Source organism: Watersipora subatra, chromosome 7, assembly GCF_963576615.1.
Source record: "Watersipora subatra chromosome 7, tzWatSuba1.1, whole genome shotgun sequence".
NCBI lineage: Eukaryota > Metazoa > Bryozoa > Gymnolaemata > Cheilostomatida > Watersiporidae > Watersipora > Watersipora subatra.
In genome coordinates this window covers 43,883,908-43,903,872 of record NC_088714.1, presented here as the reverse complement: position 1 = coordinate 43,903,872, position 19,965 = coordinate 43,883,908, and the positions used below count along the sequence as shown (strand labels likewise).

At 39.3% G+C, this 19,965-nt stretch overlaps 1 protein-coding gene across 4 annotated transcripts; it reads left to right on the top strand.

The window, feature by feature from the left end:
• The first annotated feature begins 615 nt into the window (after window positions 1–615).
• LOC137399558 (uncharacterized) lies at window positions 616–18,563 on the top strand. Of its 4 annotated transcripts, none has more exons than XM_068085734.1 (13): window positions 678–739; window positions 1,181–1,399; window positions 1,575–1,678; window positions 1,886–2,026; window positions 2,303–2,467; window positions 4,448–4,609; window positions 4,816–4,966; window positions 7,225–7,408; window positions 7,737–7,927; window positions 8,052–8,222; window positions 15,454–15,562; window positions 17,266–17,310; window positions 18,252–18,563. In XM_068085734.1, exons 2-13 carry the CDS (start codon window positions 1,211–1,213, stop codon window positions 18,392–18,394), a joined length of 1,755 nt encoding a protein of 584 aa, XP_067941835.1. In that variant the 5' UTR covers window positions 678–739; window positions 1,181–1,210; the 3' UTR covers window positions 18,395–18,563. The 4 variants fall into 4 exon arrangements, with proteins under 4 accessions (XP_067941834.1, XP_067941835.1, XP_067941832.1 ...); XM_068085731.1 differs by having other exon boundaries at window positions 16,600–17,310; XM_068085733.1 differs by lacking the exons at window positions 1,181–1,399; window positions 1,575–1,678 and having other exon boundaries at window positions 616–692; window positions 16,600–17,310.
• The last annotated feature ends 1,402 nt before the right edge of the window (window positions 18,564–19,965 follow it).

The window sequence follows — 19,965 nt, the reverse complement described above, 5'->3', positions numbered from 1 at the left end:
CCAAACAGGTGTATAGGGGTACAATATCCAAGTCTGGGCCTATCTAGGTGGGTGTCTCTTTCAGAGTATCAGCCCTGGGAATGTGCTTGTCTGTCCAGATGTAGACATCCTAAAGCACATAAATTACATAATTTTTTATTGTATATTTCAATACATCAGAGTCTTGGCTTTCGAATGAGCTATTGTTTGCCATGGTGAGACAGACATTGGTTGGTGTTTATAGGAATTCCCCAGAGCTCTACCGCGAAAAAGTTTACGGGCATAGTCTCGAAAATTGCGACGTCACAATTCTCATATTCGGTGTTGTGTGCTCTTACCGCATATTTATCAACTACGATAATGACGCTAGTGGCAGGGGAAGGTAGGACAACTCCAGAGAACAAATAAAGATGACAAAGGAATCAGTGTCATTAGTTCTCCATGTACATATTATTTCTGTGATAAGTACCTCAGACTCCAAGAACCATACTATATTTTTCCGATGATACTATGCACTAGCTCTTTATTTTTATTGTGATGTTGAGGAGCACGACTGAGGTTAATTAATTTCAAGTATTGCGGGATCTCTCGGGAGTGCAATTGACATACAGTCCTAGGGCCACACAACTGCAGGTCACAATTTAATCGATGTGATTTCATAACCTTTGTCAACGACAGTATATTTATTCAAGCATAATCATATTTATATGAAGGTTCTGGTATAATAGTAATATTTTTGTTTTGTTTAACAAAATATAACGTAAGCATCTTTTTCAGGCAAATCTTTAATTACAAAGATGAGATCATTTATCCAAATAACATAACGTATTTACATAGCTGTTTATTGTTTTTTTTCGTGTCAAGAATAAATGGTAACATGCTCACGAAACGGAAAATTTTTCTCCAAAATGCATCATTAATTATTCCGTATTCGTTTATATTTGCAAAAATGGTTTTTATTTGTTGTAATATGTATACACTTTTGTAAAGCAGCATTACATGAAATATTGAATAGTTACGATTATGTTCAGAACAAATAAAATGCACATTAAAACGGTTGTCCACTTTATTACCATCTGAGAGCTTAAAAAGATTCTATTTCATTTCACTGTAAATATTTATGTTAGCGTCTCGTTAGGCATTGATTGTAAAAATGAAGGCAACAGAAGACATGAGTCTCTTATCTTTACTGTATTTACAGGCATTATATACTTGACCTTTATAAATCAACATGGAAATCAATACGCATTCTTCAGATAATAATGCTACTAAAGCAGCAAATACTTCCACAACTTATGGTTCTAAAGGCAGCAGGCGGAGGCAGCCGTGCTGTGCTGCAAATTGTGAAGCTTCAGATCATCTGTTTTCATTTCCTACAGACACGGTGAAATGTAAATGGGTTACCTTTGTAACGGATCGAGTAAGTGCATGTACTACAAATTCAAGCGATTACGTGACGTCACAGGCTTCATATATTTATATAATAGTATGTACTGTAAAACATGTCATACTCCGTATGTATGGATATGTGTTTATGATAACATGTATTATGGTTATATGGTATATGTATTTATATTTGGTATGTACTGTTGTAGGTATCTAACTTCGTTCTTGAAAAGAACTCTGTGTTATGTTATCGACATTTCAAACCAGAGGCTTTCTCAAACTACATTAAATATAAGAATGGATTTTCTTCAAGGTATTAAAAGCAGAAAGTACAATCAATTCTTAAAGACAACTCAAATGGAAATTGTAAACAAACACATCTCACACTTGTTTTGGTTCCAAAGCTCATTGCATTCATCGTATTGTAACAAATTTGCAAGTTGTGAGTAGTTAGATTGCCATAAAAGCAACCACCAGTGATTTAGGTGTGTTTTTGATCAGAGCCTGTATATTTTTACAGGTTAGTTCTTAAAAAGGGTGCTATACCATCAGTGCAGATAGATGCTGAAATGAAACAGCCCACTCCGAAGAAAATGAAAGCAGATCCTCCCTTATCTGAGCGTGAAAGACGTGGTGTAGTCAGGTCTCTTTTGGCTCCGAGGTAATACTCTAGATGTGTTAATTAGGAAACATTCACTACTGAAACATCTGCTCTCATGAAAATGAAACGATGATCCTCAGACTGTCAATGGGGTGGGGTTGATGAAAGTATTTGCTTTCATTTAAAGTAAAGTAAGAGTAAAGTAAAGATTTTGTCGATAATATAATTCCAGCATGTAAGAAACATAGTTGCCTCCCCTCTTTTGTAAAGCAGGGATCACTTTTCCTTGTCATTCTCCATATCTCAAGTCAATCATATTTACAAATCATTTTGTAGCATTTCAGCTGTAGAAGAGACTATATACTTGCCCCCTAAGCCAAGAGAGGATAGAATGCCAAGTAAGAGTGTCATGGTCAACTGTGGACCCAGTGTAGGTTTACAAACAGGAAACCTAATATGGAAGCCACGTCGCAGAAGTAAAGCTATCCAGTGCGAGCTACTGTGAGTTTTCATTTTATTTTGGAGCTCATTCCTTCATTGACTTCAAACAATGCTACATTTGTATAACACTGTCCGATCAGATGCCATTGTCATTATGGTAGACTCAAGATTTACATATTGGTGATATTATTATGTGTTGTGCAGCATCCCTTTCCGTCTTGTATAGATAGCATGTTTTTATATTGTCAAGTGTTGTTATTTAACCATATCAATTCTTTGATAATTAGCAATGCTTCACCTCTGAGCCATGAGTGGTTAACAACCAGGTATGTTGTTGGTAGCCATTTCTGTTTTTGTTTCATTTTGTTGTAGAAGTCAATTGAATTAAATCAATCGCTGGGGTTGACTCACTGCACTCCGAGATTGTTTAAAATGGAGAAGCCAACTGTAAATAACTTAATCTGCCTATAAGCTAGTATCATACACAAAGTGATTAGTTTAACTGTCCAATACACCTGTTTTCTATTTATCATGTAATTTATTGGAATACATAATAATACAAGTATTTTAATTGTTGTATTTTTGATATTTAATTACTAATTAGTTATTAATCAAGTTCACTTACTCTTTGTCTCTCTTCAGCCTCCTCTGGCATCGCAAGCAGCTCGAGGTCGATTTCCTCTGCATTTCTGTATGGGACAAACAATGCCATCATATAAAACGATGTGGTAATAATTACTATAAATGTTTAAAACGAACGAAAGGATGAAAAAACCACTAACAATCACCCGAAATCTATTAGCCCAGAACATGCGTTTGCATTGGTCGAGCATTATCACGATCCCCGTGCATTGTTGATTATCTAAAATGCTAGTTTATTATTAGCGCTCTCTGGGTTTAAAAGCACCGATTGTCACAGAAAAACGCAGCCTCAATGGCAGCGAAAGGGATCGACGACCTAAGGCTAAATGAGAATTATGACGTCGCATTTTGAGTACCTGAACCGAGTGTTTTTTTGCAGGACGTACTGTTGACACCCCGTTTTTCATAGTTCTATTATTCTTTGTGTATTGAATCTAGGCTCATTCGAAAGCCAAGACTCTGATGTATTGAAATATATAATAAAAAAATTATGTAATTTATGTGCTTTAAGGAGAATAGCGTGGTTGTTCTCATTGATCATCTCTGGGGTTTCCCTTCAGAGTTGCAGTTTATTGAGGTCAAACTCTTCCCATAGACTTCTGTACACAACACCTGCAACATAATTATGCTGCTCCGTGTATGCATTTCTAGCTAGCTGCTTGCATCCACTGATGATGTGTTTGATGGTTTCCGGGACACCCTTGCAGTCTACATCTCGAATCATTTTTGGCGTGATAGATCTGTATTTGGAGTTGCATAGCTGGGAGCACTTGCTTCAGCGCTGCCATGATTAACGACTCTGGTTTCGCTGTTAGGTCACTTTCGTTCAGTCACATGTATGTTTGATGGGGTCTCCAACTTCAGATACTCTTCAGTGGTGGGCACCATGGAAAGGTTTGGCGTGCAAATCAGGTTCCATTATTACAACAATTGAGCGAAGTTCAGCTAGCAACTGGTCTATGGTGCTCATGGAGGCTGCATAAGCTTTTATGTTCTGTTGGTATATCTGTTAGCATACAATAAAACAAAGATTAGTTTATGAATTCTTGGCAGCTGTCACTGAGGCAGCTGGTGCTGAGACAGCTGTCACTGAGGCAGCTTTCACTTAGGCAGATGTCACTGAGGTAGCTGTCACTGAGGCAGATGTCACTGAGGTAGCTGTCACTGAGGCAGATGTCACTGAGGTAGCTGTCACTGAGGCAGATGTCACTGAGGCAGCTGTCACTGAGGCAGTTGTCACGGAGTCAGTTGTTACTGAGGCAGCTGTCACTGATTACTTATGAATTCTCTTAGAGCTGACTGTTTTTCACTTGTGATAGGTTTGCTTCTGATGAGAATCAAGATTTAGAGTAACATATTGCGTATTACGCTCTATAAAATCTGTACTCTACATTTTAGCAAAATGGCAGAGGCTTCAATTGAATGTGGCTTCTGTTGCCGTCAGATTATGGACATGGAGAACCCTATTATTTTGCCATGTAGTCATGTGCATTGCATGGACTGTATCAAGAACTTCTATGAAGGCAAAAAGACGATAACATGCCCTGAACAAACTTGTGGGTTAGTTTTTCTAATCAGAACGATTTGCAAAGTTTTATAAGGTAAAGGCTCTTTCAACATCTTTTTGTCTTTATGATGAGCATAGCATCTTCATTCATATTGTTCTTTTTTCTGTTGCGTTTCTGTTGTATTATTATTATCATTAAGGAATTTATTTAAACTCGGATAATATAATAACCATGTCAATACCATGTGTATATTTATAGACAAGCGGTGAAGGAATCCCTCAAAAAGTTGCTGCCATATGCTGAAAGCAGCAAAATTTGTGATATCTGTCAAAAAAAACACAAAATTCGGAAGCTGGCAACGTGCTACTGTGAAAACTGTAGGAACCATTACTGTGAGTCACACAAGCAGGTGAATAGCTCTTTACAAACTTTTAAAGGATACCATGGGTGATATGCTTTCTTTTACATATTTTTAAAAATTTGAGGTTATCCTCCAAGTTAAATCCTACATTTACATATACAGGGGTGTTCAGAAATAATATTTAAATTTTTTGTTTAAAGTAATGTTTGTATAATGTTAATGAGATATGCTATTAAGCATTGCAGTGGATACGCTATTAGGGTATATTAATGCCTTGCGAGTTACAAGTGTTCAATATTAGATGGCACTTCGCTCAAACTACTGACGAGTGTTTCAACAATACACATGCAGGGCCGTATCCTCCTATACTGCGGCTACTGCCATGGCAGTACCACTTTTTGAGGCTCAAAATCCCGGAATTCACGCCATTTTTGCTTGCTTTTAATAAATCTTTCAAAAGCTGAAGAAACACAAAATTTTCACTTATGAGCGCTGCCATATTGAATCAGTATCTGTAGTAACAACACTAAGTCACGAGCTTCACCAGAGGTATACTTGATGTCTAAATTATCCCACTCATCACCATGTGCGTTTTATGCAAATTCAACTGCAACCAAAAGAGATGGTAAGATAATTTTACTTTTTAACGCTACAATATTATTTAATTAAAGTATTTCATAGGAGACTACTCGTCTGTTACACTATTCAGAATTGTACTTGATGATAATTCTATCTCATGCTAGCTGTGGCCAACCCCTGCCGCAGCTTTCATTCACATTATATTTTAATAAGCGTTTTTAGAGACAATCTCAATAAACAGTTATATATTTAGAAAACAGTGGTTTACAATGTCACATTTGCTGTTAGAACATGTGCCCCATCAGGAGCCAAGTGTGCTATATTTGCAACTTTTTGACTAGTTAAACTAAAAAATTCTCCCCCAGACCCGCCTCCCCCCTCACCGAGAGGTGCTCGGCTCCCCTCTCGGACTCTCCCCGCAGTATCATATTCAAACAGGTAGACACAGCCCTGTACACATGTAATTACATTGAACTTAGATTTATATGCCTGTCTCACCTTGCCAATATACAGCGTGACTCAATGTATGCTGTAATCATGATGGGCTTGGTTTCAAATGACCTCGTAACAAAGTTGTGAAGCAGGATTTGTGATGTAACTGATGAACACCAAACTGTTTAAATTGCACTGACAGATTGCAGAGAATTCTGGCCACTTAATTTTATTCAATCATCATATTTTGAATGAAATAACAAATTTGAGAAAATTCCCTTTTTAATTATATAAACGTTGATATAGTTTATAACTGACAAAGGAAAAAAATATTGGTAGTAGCCTGCAAACTTTGGGTGAAAGTCCAGGCGTTTTATTATTTTAGAACATCACTGAATATGCTGTAGTTATCTAAGAATTATATCAGACCATTACATATACCAAAAATATCTGACAGGAGATGTTTACAGCAACCTGTGTTGGTGTGTTACTGATGGACAAAGCTGAAATATAGTCCTAATCAAACATGCTGGCAGATACTGCTGAGAGAGGCACAATCGATAGTCCATGTGTGGTGGAGAAGACATGAAAATCGAGAATAGTTTCATAGCATTATCTAAAAAATTAATTTTGAGATAATGCTATCTGAAAACATTTTTTAAATGCAGCAAATGCCTCGCAATTGTAAAGCATTTATAGGCCAGTAGTTATGATTGCTACGTTTGGCATTCCTCATAGATACCGCCCTAGCAAATTTTTATAATTAAATCAGTTTTGTTTCAACTTTTTAAAAGCCTTGCACTTGACTAGGATTAACTAACAATTTTTGAAACTTTTTTCTGCAAAATATTACATAAAAATAATAACTTATAAGTACACAATAATTTATTTTAATGTATTACTGTAGCTATTAAAATCCCATCTAGTAATCTATTTTATTTTTATGTATCAAAACTCTGTGCCAAGTTTCAAACTAATAAAAAAGTCCATTGTAGCATGATTGAGTTTGTAGTAAGGGTGTGTTTAATATATACTGGTAAATGGGTTTTGTTAAGGAGTGTAACAATAGAGACAGAGCAGAATTAAAGGCCTTCTTTAAAGCAACAATACAACTAATAACTTTATGGTTCACAAAAAGCTGCTTAGAAAACCAAAAGTGTTGAGTTTTTAGCCAATTTTAATAATTTCTCAGTTTCTCAAGTGTGCTACTGGTATGCTCACACCCATCTTATATGAGAGCAAAGCATGAAGTGTTATGGTCAGCAGTTGCAGATGTGAAAGTGTTATTCGCGTAGGTACACGAAGCGGGTACAGTCGATCACAGTGTGCTTCCACTTTGCGAAACTAACACCGAGCCCGTGCAGCAGAGTGAAGATAGATGTAAAAATCACGAAGGACAAATACTTTCTCTCGGCTGTCGGACTTGTCTGGTTCCCTTTTGTGTCAAATGTGTATCATGGCGGTCAACCTGCATACAAGGTTAGAAAGCTGGTTATAATATAACTTTAATATAATAACTGTTATTTATCTAAATACTGTGAGTAGCTGTTTATTGCTCCAAGTATGAACATCAACTAAACTACAAGAAATAAATATATCATAATATATGTTTATATTAACAATAACAACATAATGTAAATGAAAGCAAGAACGAGCACAAAACTACATGTTAAGCTGGCTTGTATTTGTTCGTTTAACGCAAAAAAGTCTGTTTTAGCTAAAATTATTTTCATAGGTTCAATACCAGAGCAACATAATTGTCTATGATAGTTGTTTTTTGTTTTTACTAGCAAATTAGTTTTTGTAGGTGACCCCCACCAGCTCATGTCCCTAGAGGAGTTGGTGAGTGAGCTGGTCAACGAAGAAATTCCAAAAAGCACTGCAGAAATAGAGAAACGACTTGAATTATTATTTAAAAAGACATCAAAGACTGTGGCTCTGCATGATAAGGAGACAGAAGAAGGGTTGGAAAGATTAGAGAAAGCAAGAGTTGAACACGTATGGTATACTGTGAGGATGTTTATTAGCTTTTAGCTTGTAGCATTAAGTTACCTTTAAAAAGTTAGCAGAAATTTGATTCTAAAATATATAGTAATTAAATTAACATAGAATATTTTTATAGCTGAAAGTGGTGAAGGAACAGTTTGATCAACTTGAAGATAAATGGGTAGAAAGGAGGAGAACACAAAAGAATGAGCTGACAATCTTCTTAGACAATGAAGTTGTCATGAAATGGAATCAACTGAGAGACCAAAGCCATCAGATAAAATCTAAAATAAAACAACCCCAACAAGTCAGTATACTATGTATATGTATGTATAAATATAATACGATATGTATGTATGTATGTATGTATAAATCTTTATTGGCATTGGTAGTCATCAACAAAATGATGTTATGTGTTACATACCAAAACAAAAATGACAATACAGAAATCAGGAATTATTGAGTAAGTTGAACAAAAGTGTTTTAAAAGTTGGTAATCTAGTAGTATTGTAATAGGCGCAACAAATAAACCAACACACCACAAGCCTGCTCCAGGAATGTTTTTCCCTGAGGTCACACTTAGAACTGAGTCCAAAGGATCTCGGCCAATGCATAGTGCGAAGCCTGCCTTGAAAACGGCAAAGCTGACTTGCCTTACTCTCCTTCCTCTTCTTTTGGACTCAACAGGCACTTCAGAGGGCTGCCCCAGCAGATTCAAGAGTGTCCGGCCCCAAAAACTTTGCCTTACAAGGCAGATCCTGTCAACACGAATTGATCAGAGCACATCCAGTTCTTGATCGAAACCGGGTGTACCACAAAACTTTTGAGCAAGCAAGTGCTCGACAAACTCCCTCAAAGCGTGAGGACTTGCTCGAGAAGAGGACAGTCATGGTTTCATGGCCGATGGGATCTGACTGTCATTCTACAGAAAGTCATTCTCCCATACAACTCCGCAGCGTAAAAATGGCGGTCAGCTGTGGTGACCGACATCAGCAAGGACGCCATCCTAAGGATGCCTTTCTTGGTGAAACAGCAGTGTGCTATGGAGTTTCAGCAGCCCGTGGTTTCTATTGACAGTCGGCCTCAGACTTTTATTATGAATAAACACAGGCAGCTGTTAACTCAGCGAGGTACAGATAGTGAGAGACATGGTGGTGCCGATCAGAATAAAGATGGCCGTTCCATGTCGAGTCAGTACCTGGAACTACTGCTTTTTGAAGTTGATAGAGGGTTGCCCAGGGGTCCTCAGCAGGCTACGAGATTAAACTGGCCTGGGCTAAAAAAATTGTAGTAACATGACACCTGAACCTCACGGACTAACCTCTACGTCTCTGACTTCAACAGTCGACATGTACCTGAGAGTGGAGGACCACCAGGTGAATGACAAACCATCCCTCTCTGGCTCACGTCTCGCATCTCAGAGTGCAAAAACACCAAAGGCAGAGGTGCCAGCCCACTTGCAAAACCTGTTTGGGGCAGCCAGAAAAAACTGAACCAAGCCAAGACAAGCTGAGCAACTAACGAGACCGTTGACACGCTATCAGAGCATGTTTAGCACCGGTGACCGAGATATGGTATAGACTTCTATGGTAAAGCCATCCATTCCGCTGAAGGAAGGGACCCAGTCCACTTGGTCTCCTCTGCATTAGCTCAGACCAGAGAAGAGAGCTAAGGAAAAGTGACAAGTCCAGAACCTCCTTAGCAAAGGACTCATCGAGCCCGCTGGAGGTGCTTGGAGCTTCTCAGTGGTATGGGCCCAAAAGAAGGACAAAAAATGGCGTTTTTGTGTGGATTACCTTTGGCTGCATGCAGGCACCAAGCCAGATGCCTACCCCTTTCCTTGGATTGATGACAGTCTTGACACTTTCTCCAGCAGCAGATTCTTTCGCAAATTGAACCTGGCCAGTGGCTACTGGCTGGTGCCCCTGGACATCGATGCACAAGAGAGTCGTAAAAGTGGAAAGTCTTACTATTTGGGCTCACCTCATAGCTGCCGCCTTCAGGATGCTGATGAATTGGGTACTACACATCTTGCGTTGAAAGACACTGCTGCTCTACTTAAATGACATAATCATTATTGTCCGGACTTTGACACACACCTACCCTGACTGGAAGAAGTGTTCCAACAACTGAAGGAAACCGAACTGAAGTTGAAACCAACCAAGTGTAAGCAACTCTAGTCGAAGGTGCGCTACTCGAGTCATGTGGTTAGTGCTGAAAGGGTGGCTACTGACCTATAGCAAACAAGGGTGGTCTGAAAATAGCGGACTCCTAAGGGGCTCAAGAAAGCTGCAAGGCTTCCTGGGCACAGTAAGATACTACCATCAGTATCTTCTGCGCTGTGCTACCACAGCACTGCCTCTGCACCGGCTGAACAGGAAAGGAGAAAAGTAGATGTGAGGCAACGAGGAGCAGACAGCCTTCAAGGAGTTAAAACAAGCACCTATCCTCAGCACCTGTACTGAGTTTTTCCAATCCGAATCAGCCAAAAATTCTGGACACAGATGCAAGCGACTTTGGAGTGGGTGCTGTGCTATCGCAATTACAAGAAGGAACCGAAAAGGTCATCGCACTTTTTAGTAAAACTCTGGCACCAGTGGAGAGAGATTACTGTTTTATCCGATAGAAGCTATGGACCTGATCAAGGCTGTGAAACACTTCCGACACTATCTCTGCAAATGGCAATTTTTTTTCTACATTGACCAAGCCTCTCTCCAATGACTGTGGAGAAGGAAAGAGCCTTTGAACCTTGAACCAGGTGGCTAAAAATTTTTAGCCGAGTTCCAATTCATCCTGGAGCACTGAGTCAAACTAAGTCACAAGAATGTTGGTGAACTCAGCAGACAGACCTGTAATGACTGCTGGCAGCGCAAGCTCATCAAGCTGAGGAATGATGTAATAACTCGGAAGGAGCTCGTCATGGAAAGCTAGGCCTTGTTGGTTAGACTTAAGGGAAGCCCAACAGCAGTGTCAGGGATTGCCAGAACGGCGCACAAGGCGGTTGGCTGCATGGGTCAGCTTGCTGCCATCACAGCAGCCAAGGGGTTGACCCTGGACTGACCAAGGCCACTCTGAGACTTTGTGACAAGGCTCGGGTAAAAACTCGATGTGACACTGATTAGGAGATGGGCCAGATGCAGGCAACTAACCGGTGACCGGTGGACACGATATACCAAACCATCACTCGAGCAGAAGAATTCACTAAAGATCGGCTATAGCTGAGAGACCAGGAGCTCCAGCAGCTACACAGAATATGGCCATTCCTCAGATTGTGATCGAACGGGGTATAGAAGACTCGGACATTTTTCAACGGCCCACCTCAGTGGCGTGCAGTCTGCCCGCCGGCTATCAGGAAAACAACTGTTTGGCAAACCCATGACGTTGCTCACTCTAGGGTAGAAACGACAATCAGCCGACTCCAACTGACCTAGTGCTGGCCAGGAATAACAGCCATGGTGAGAAGGCTGATCAAAAGCTGCGAGGTTTGCCAGCCAGCAAAGCACGAAAGGATGAAAACGACCAGCTGTAAACAAAGACTGTATGCTGGACGCCCCTGACAGAAGGTGGCTGGGACCTTGGTGAAACTAATGCCTTTGATGCCAAGAGAAAACAAGTGGATCTTGGTGCTGGCCAACCACTTTACCAGATGGCAGGAAGCACTGGCCCTCCCAAAAGCCTTGGCTCCAATAGTGGCTAATGTACTGAATGAGCGGATATTCTGCTATATGGGCCTGCTAGAGCAGATCCACATTAACCAAGTGTCACAGTTCGAGAGTCAAGTAATGACTGAGTCAGTTAGTTAATTGAGCTGTGCTAGTTCTGGCCTGTGAAGAAGACACACACCATTCCCTACTACCCTCAAGCCAACGGTATAATAGAGAATAACAGCCGGGAGCTGAGTGACTCTCTCTGAGCCCTGCTGTTGACCTGAAGCTGAGAAGAGCAGGATATGTTGCTCCCTTAACTGATGAGAGCTTACCGAGGTACACCCCAACGGGAGAGACAGGGCAACCGGGCAACAGGAGAGACAGCCAACCTACTGATGCTTGGCTGAGATTCGCACCTGTCAGACCAGCTAGAGTTTTATTCACCACCCACAGAGGCCCAGTCAGTGCATGAGTATGTGATGGACATGCTCAAGCGGCTTGAGGATGTACACGCACCTTTCCTAAAAGAACAGTTGGTTATCTGGCAAAAAGATAGAAAGTAACTCCAATCTACGCCTCAGGAAACTGAATTTATCTGATAAACAAAAGGAGGAAAAGAGGAGACAATCCTAAGCTTCAGGCAAAGTTTGTGGGACTGTACCAGGTCATAAAAGGTCCAACTGTACTTGCCTATTTGAGCGCCAAGGATGGTCTCCTTTGCAAAATGAGAGCCGGCCCAAACCTTTTCATGCTTACCCAGAGGAGCCAGGGCAAGCCCCCAGCCACTATTAAGCCTCGCAGAAACCTTTAATATAAAAAAGGCCTGGGCCAGAAAAAAAGAAGTCACAGGTGTGCTGGAAGCCGAGCTGAAGTTGGCCAAGCCAAAACTACGAATGACACGGAGTTTAGCAAAAAACTTGAAGCTCAGCTGGAAGAATTCTAGAAGCAGCTAAAGGAGTAACAGGCAGATATTTCAGAGCAACCAGCCAGGCCCCGAAGCCTAGAGCCAATGGCACCAGGTGCTGTTCAGCAAAACTCTCAGCCAGCCCAAATTACTTGGCAGCCGGATCGGTGTGAAGAATGGGCATGGATACGAGCTGTAACAACCAATTCCAAGCAACCCTTGCAAAGGATACAGAGGCTGAGAAAAGATACCAAGCTTGAGAGCTAAGTAGAACAAGGCCATTTGCTCACCACGAAAAGCAAGTACTCTTTTGGAGACATATTGATACTTTCCTACACCACGAAAAGCAAGTACTCTTTTGGAGACATATTGATACTTTCCTACCAAGCACTATTTTACATTCTTAAGAACTTCCTGACATAGCTCAACCAGGTAAAACTGTAAATTCTCTAGCAGATATGTTGAGCCTATTAAGGCTATTCAAGGCAGAAACAGAAGAATGCTTGGAATGCCTCTTAGACTCAGACAAGGAGACCGTGTTCGTGTGTAAGAGCAAGGGCACACCAGACTCGGATGAGGCAGTAGGGCCCTCTTCCATGAAGGAAGAAGAGCTTCCTGCCTCCATGAGCAACTCTATCAAACAGAGGGACTCATGTCGAGTCACACCTGGTTGGTGCTCTGCTTTCAGCCAAACTAGCTCAGATAATCCTTTTAAGAAGATGCTGAGCAACCACACGAGTGAAGAACCTCTCGATATCCACAAAAAATTGATTGGGTGGAGGAGCTCAAACGAGTTGAGTCTGCTAAACTGGCTTTGATCTGGCTTTGCCTCATTGAGGCCAAGCCGACTGCAGAACTGACCATGACTCGGAGTGCTACCGGGCTCCGGCAGCCAAATGTGAAGTTGAAAAAGCTGCCTGCCGAGGGCCAGCCAAGAAGGACGTTATCCAGACGAAGCATTTTTTCAGTGATGCTAGACAAAGGTGACCAAAGCGTTGTAAAACTAACCCGACATTTTCGGACTGTGTGGTGTCCCTACCAGAATCTGGTCAAATAGGCAGCACCTGTTACAGCACTTCGCCATCTACATGTGTCACTCCGGATGACAACACATTTTTCAATGATCAGGTGATGTCACACATCGGGGCACACGGAGGTGGCGAGTGCGGGAGTGTTGTATACCTAGTTGATGAGGCAAAATAGGCTAATTTTCTGCAGAAGACAGAATGGCTTGCCAACGTCCCCATGAAACTGTGCAACCCTACACTGACTGCGGCACTGTAACTCCCCAAGGAACCAAAAGCAAGTCAGTCAGTGTGGACAGGCACGAGCTTAACGGAAGTTGACCCAAGAAACAGATCGAGTTGCCGGAGCTTAAACCTACTCAGTGATCCATGGTCTTTTCTCCACAGCTGAGTCACCCTAGATTGACTGAGCAGCAAGCTGACAGCCCACCTGTCAGAATGAGATGAGTCCAAGAGCCTGCCAGCAGCCCGCCACTCCCGCCCAGGAGACACTTCAAAAAGTTTTCAGCCCGGACTGATTCGCACTCGAGGCAACAAGCTCGTGTTTTGGGAGGCCCCACAGCAGACAAACCCCTCTACTACCGGGCAGAAAAAGAGAGCGCGCCAGTTGTTAGAAGATAATTGCCGCTGGCAGGAGCTAGCTCTTAAAATAGCTAGTTTGATACGAGACAGAAAGCTGACTGGGAAGGACTGCACGTTTGCAGAGACTGAGGTCTGACGCCTGGAGTATGGCGCCTGACAGCAGCAGCTCTGGTTACAAGTGATCTCGCTAGCGGACAGTTCCCAGGGCCTCCACTGGGAGAAGAGTGTGGTGAACGATCGCTGAGGCCAGCGCCAAATACCAGAGAGAAGCCGATCCCGATGCGGTCGATGCCACAACCGGGCTGAGCTCTGGCTCGGCAGACGATATGACCCCCAGTACTACTTTTGGTCGGTTGAAGGTTAGCTGCTGAGTCGACCATGCTACCAAGAGGCGGAGCCAAGCAAGGACAAAATATATAAAAGCAGCCGCAAAAGCGATGAAGATCAGAGCACCTGGAGGTCTCATTCTATGGAGTTGATTGTATGCACGCTTTTGACTATACACATATATATTTGTAAAATATAATTGTATTTATTGCCTTGCACTTGCGTGGTTTGTTTCTTTGTGGAGCAAGTAGAGAAACTCAGTTGGTTCTTTTATATCAAATCAAATACTTTGTTTTTTAATACTCCACTCTGAAACTTGGTGATTGTAGACACTAATGGGAAAAATATATTATGCAGGCATTGGTCAAAATATGTATGGGATTGTCTTTTCTCTAGTTAAGCTATATTGGTTGTTCAATTTACCAAAAAAGTGTGAAAGGGTCATTTTACAAGCTGTTCAGAGTTACCTTCCACATAGTTTTAAGGCATTTTAAGAATTACATGGTAAAACACTGCTTAAGAAAATTTAAGCATGTTATTTGAACATATGCTATCAATTGATAATAAAATGCAATTTTGTAAATAAATTACAGTACATAGAATTACATACATGCCATGGAAAATGCAAACTATGCATGTCTAATATAGAAATAGCTTGATTTATTCAACGCTTTGGGCAGATTTCTCTGAATCTGGAGTGAAAGGAATGCACAGAGCTTCTAAACACATTACAGAGTTTTAACACAATTGAAGTTATAGTTGTATCTCATAGCAACAGTGGTAAAGGAGATTTCAGAAAATAGTCATGTACAAGGCAATTCTGAATCAAACTTGAGTTCATAGGCAAGTTATTTAAAAAAGCACTGGGATTACCAAACTTTAAAGCTTTGTAGTCAATTTGAAATGAATTGAAAAATATCAGAAAAGTTTTTGAGTAACAAATGGTTTTCAGTTTTATAAAAATAGCTGCAAATATAAATGATCGAACATCATAGCGACTGAGTTGCAGTTTTTGCAGAAGTTGATGATAACTTTCATGTTCATCTTCCATAGATAAATGTGCTGAGAAGCTTAAAGGAGTTTGTGACGGCACAGAAAAAGGCTTTTTCTGAAGGCTTCCCTTATCTGGTGGCAAAGGACTCTGTCTGTCTGGTCGCAAAAGGTACTGTACTCAGACAGTTTGGTTCCTGCTTATGATCTAGATGAATGTCAATTAATATGAAGCACATTATAGACAAGAGTAATTGTTGTTAAGTAATATTTACATGTGAATGTTTGTATTGCTGTGTCATATAGACATATATGACTTGAAATAAGTGGACAATATCTACATGTGAATGTCTGTATTGCCGTGTCATATAGACATATATGACTTGAAATAAGCAAATATGTGTATGTGGTGTGATCATATCTGTACTGATTGTTATCTTCAAACATTAAAAAGATGAAATGTTCATAATTTAGCCTCTATAATCATTCAGAAACATAATTTTACAACCATTTGGTTTAAATATTTGGAATTAGGACAAAATGAGGATTCTTTAAATATATAATTTATGATTATTGACTAAATTCACAAAGAGTAATAATTTTGTAAAGGAGAATTTTAGTTTTCTAGCAACGAGGTTCAGTTTGTTTGTCAAACCCCATTATATCCATCGATAGTATCCATGTTTCACAATAGCATTAGAATATAATAAATTTACTTGTCTGAGACTAGATACTGAATTTTACACCTGCTCAGCAATAATAGTTAAAAGCAGAATACTGGCTACTATATTTAATTACAGCTAGTTTTAACCAGTTATTACTGATCATAACCAGTTAGAACCGATCATAACCAGTTAGAACTGGTTATAATTGATGACATGGCGTTGAAATGCTTTAGACAATTCTTAAAAGGAGTAAAAGTGTTTAAATATTTAATGTTTATCACTGCTGCCAACCGCATTAAGCAGGTTTTTATTGCTTTGATAGCTTGAATTCTTGGCACATTCACACCCAAAGCTGCTGCCTAAAGACAAGTCTGACTATTCAGCAAAATACAGTCTAAATTTTTCTGCTTATTTTCGCTGTAGCATCACAATAATTTGAAACCCAATTATCTCAAAAAATATTATAATGCGGTGTCTATGACAATCATCATAAATCTATGGTGTGATATTAAAGAGCCAATACCATAACTGCTCATCTGTACAGATAAAGGGCTAGAGATAGAGCTTGAGATCAAACCTGCGGCTGATGTCATAATCGCTGATGGAGATCTAAAGTCCTTGCCTTCTAAAGAGATGGTTCATCTAGAGACTCTCAAGCTCCCTGCTTGCCCTCTCAGCCTCTATGGCCATGATAGATATTTATTTGTTGGGATGGACAACAATAACATAGCTAGAATAGATAGTTCTTATAATATTAACAAGTCCTTTATTAGCTGTTCGGCGCCAGCAGAGTCTATTATTGTCTATAGGAACCGAGTCTATACTCTCTCGGAGCATGATGAAGACTACGCTATCTCTGTGTTCAATATGCTTGGTGACAGGTTGAACAGGTGGTCAGTCTCAGTTGCTAGTGGCTATTTCTCTGACATACTAGCCATAGTGTCAGATGAGCTGGTAGTAGCTGAACAAGCACACAGGAGGCTCGCTGTATTCTCTCTTTCTGGCCAGCTAGTTAGATATGTTCCATGCAGTGTGCTGGGTAATGGTAGTACATTCATGAGCGCTTTAGACGATAGCTCTGTGCTTATATCCGATGTCAACACCTTTCAAATCTCGAAGTTTAATATCTATACAGGCGCAGTTGAGTGGTCAGAGAATGTAAGTAGGCACTGTGGTATATGCTTCTACAAGTCTAAGTATGTACTTGTAGGTAGGGCTGAGAGTAGACAATTTCAAATTCTAGACCTTTTATCAGGTGAGTTCCTTACAGTTGAAGAACGATCGCACGATTGCTTAAAAAACATTAAAGTAGGCTATTACAAAAGTTTAAATATTTTACAATAAACATCGATTGTTTTTGCTCTCTATTTCTCTCATGCATACAATAATATTGGTGGTACACGTATACTCGTGTATGCCACATAGACACATCAACCTGTATATGCCATATAGACACATAACTGTGCATATTATATATACACACATATGTCTGTACATATTATATATACACATATACCTGCATACACAATCTATACTTGTATATACCATATACATGTATACACATATACCTGCCTATACCATCTATACCTGTATATACCATATATACACATATACCTGCATATACCATCTATACTTGTATATACCATATATACACATATACCTGCATATACTATCGATACTTGTATATACCATATATACACATATACCTGCATATACAATCTATACTTGTATATACCATATATACACATATACCTGCATATACTATCTATACTTGTATATACCATATATACACATATACCTGCATATACCATCTATACCTGTATATACCATATATGCACATATACCGGTACATACTATATGTGTATGTATAGCTGAATATGCAATATATATCTATATATGTATACATTGTACTTGTATATGTGCATATTTCTTTATGGAATGCATTATATGATAAAGAGAATTGCTGTTTTAACTTTTAAATTTACCAAATACAAAAATTGGTCAAAATTAACTGTTTAATTTTGGTTTTGATGTATATTTTTAATAATGCAGTGACTTAAAATGTTACACTTCTTAGTAAACTTTGCCCTGTTACACAAAACTTTAAGCAAATTAAAGCAATTTAAAATTATTTTTATGTCTCTGAATATAATTTACTTTTAAGATATCAACAGATAGTTATAATTTTTTTTGCAGGTAGTTTGGTGTCTGAGTTAACAAGTGATGTGATACCAGGAGACGGTATTTATCGTTTGCAGATGTTTGGCTCTTACCTAGCTGTTGCCAATAGCTGGTATGAAAAGATTAGCTTGTTTGCGATATCCTCCCACTTACCTTAATCAAACACTCTAGAATCTCTAGATAGTTCCTTATTTGTCAGCAATGCTGTACAACCAGTATTCTATTTCCTATTGTTGAATGCCTCAGGAGCTAGTTACTAGTTAACTCCCGATCGCTCAACTATAACATTATGAAAATATAATATTATAATATACAATGTGATAATATAAAAACATATTTTAATTGAAGAGTTGGTCTTGTGAACATCTGAGAAATTTCTTAGCATTGGAAAGAAATTGCCCTGAGATGCAACCTAACAACACCAATTTGAAGCAAGCTCTATGCTGGTGACCCAATCTATGCCAATAATTTTCCACAAAATTTAGCCAAAACCAAACTTTTATTTGAAGTGAAACTAAAGAAGTTAATATCCATAAATGTCTGACAATGTCACCCTAACCTTGACTGATGATACATAAAAAGCTCAAAGAAATCTAAAGGAGTAAGAAATACAGACACACCAGTGTTATGTTCTAAATCCATAATAGGCATATTTTTCTTCTCTGTTAACATTGTTAATATTGTCAACATTGTTAACATGATGAGTTAAAATTTTTAACATTGCTTTAATTAGTAAGATAAATTTCAGCATCATCAATTAAATAGGTGAATTCTTACCAGTTAAATCTCTGACTGGTTGTCTGATGAACTAACTGACCACAGAGCATAAAACTACCAAAATAGCAAATACATGTACTGTACTTTTTCGGACTATAAGCAGCACCCCTATATAAGCCGCATCTGCTTTAATTTCCAAAAAATGATAATAAAACAATACATAAGCCGCACCTTTGTATAGGTCGCAGAACCCAGGACGGTGCTTTTTAAGGCGGCAGCAACTTTCCTGTTTAAAATGAACAGTGCCTAACAGCACTGTTTCGTATTAACCGACGCTTTTCAACCTAGTGTTTAACGGAACAGTACTGTTAGGCATTGTTTTGTTTTTTCTTTCACCGTTAGAGGCACACTTAACCGAAGATTCTGGTTAACGCGCCCTATTGGTGAAAGAAAAAGCCACAGAATAGCCGCACCCTTATATAAGCCGCATGGCTCAAATCATCAATAAAAAGTAGCGGCTATTAGTCCGAAAAGTACGGTACTAATTGAATTGTCTAAAAATCATGCAAACAATTTTATTAGAAAACAACTGAAATTAATGGTCTACTCAAATCACACAATCAGAGCAAAGAAGAGTACACAAATTATATTTTTCAAAAGTTATAACTTAGTGTTAACTTCAACAGAATGATTCGCAATGAAGATGGAAAACATATTGTCTGATTCTACCCTAGTTTACTGTTGGGGTCAGTTTAGACCAAAATCAGATCGAGATGATGCAACTTAAACTGAAAGTTATCTGACTATTTAAAGTATTTCAAAAGGTTTAAAGACAATAAAGATCATCATCTATAAGTTCTTTAGCTTTCATCTGACCAATTTCTTAACAGTAGCAAACTCTAAGCTCGCAGTTACTTGTTCTTTGATCAGACCTGGCAGGGCCTAACAGGTAATATTAATGATGGCAAAGCCTAACAGGTAATATTAGTGATGGCAGAGCCTAACAGGTAAT

Bases quoted from the DNA above. Each gene is read 5' to 3' on its own strand.
- LOC137399558 (XM_068085731.1), top strand. From the start codon at position 1,211: ATGGAAATCAATACGCATTCTTCAGATAATAATGCTACTAAAGCAGCA. The intron at 1,400-1,574 runs GTAAGTGCATGT...GTACTGTTGTAG, and splicing joins TTACCTTTGTAACGGATCGA to GTATCTAACTTCGTTCTTGA. The intron at 8,223-15,453 runs GTCAGTATACTA...CATCTTCCATAG, and splicing joins AAATAAAACAACCCCAACAA to ATAAATGTGCTGAGAAGCTT.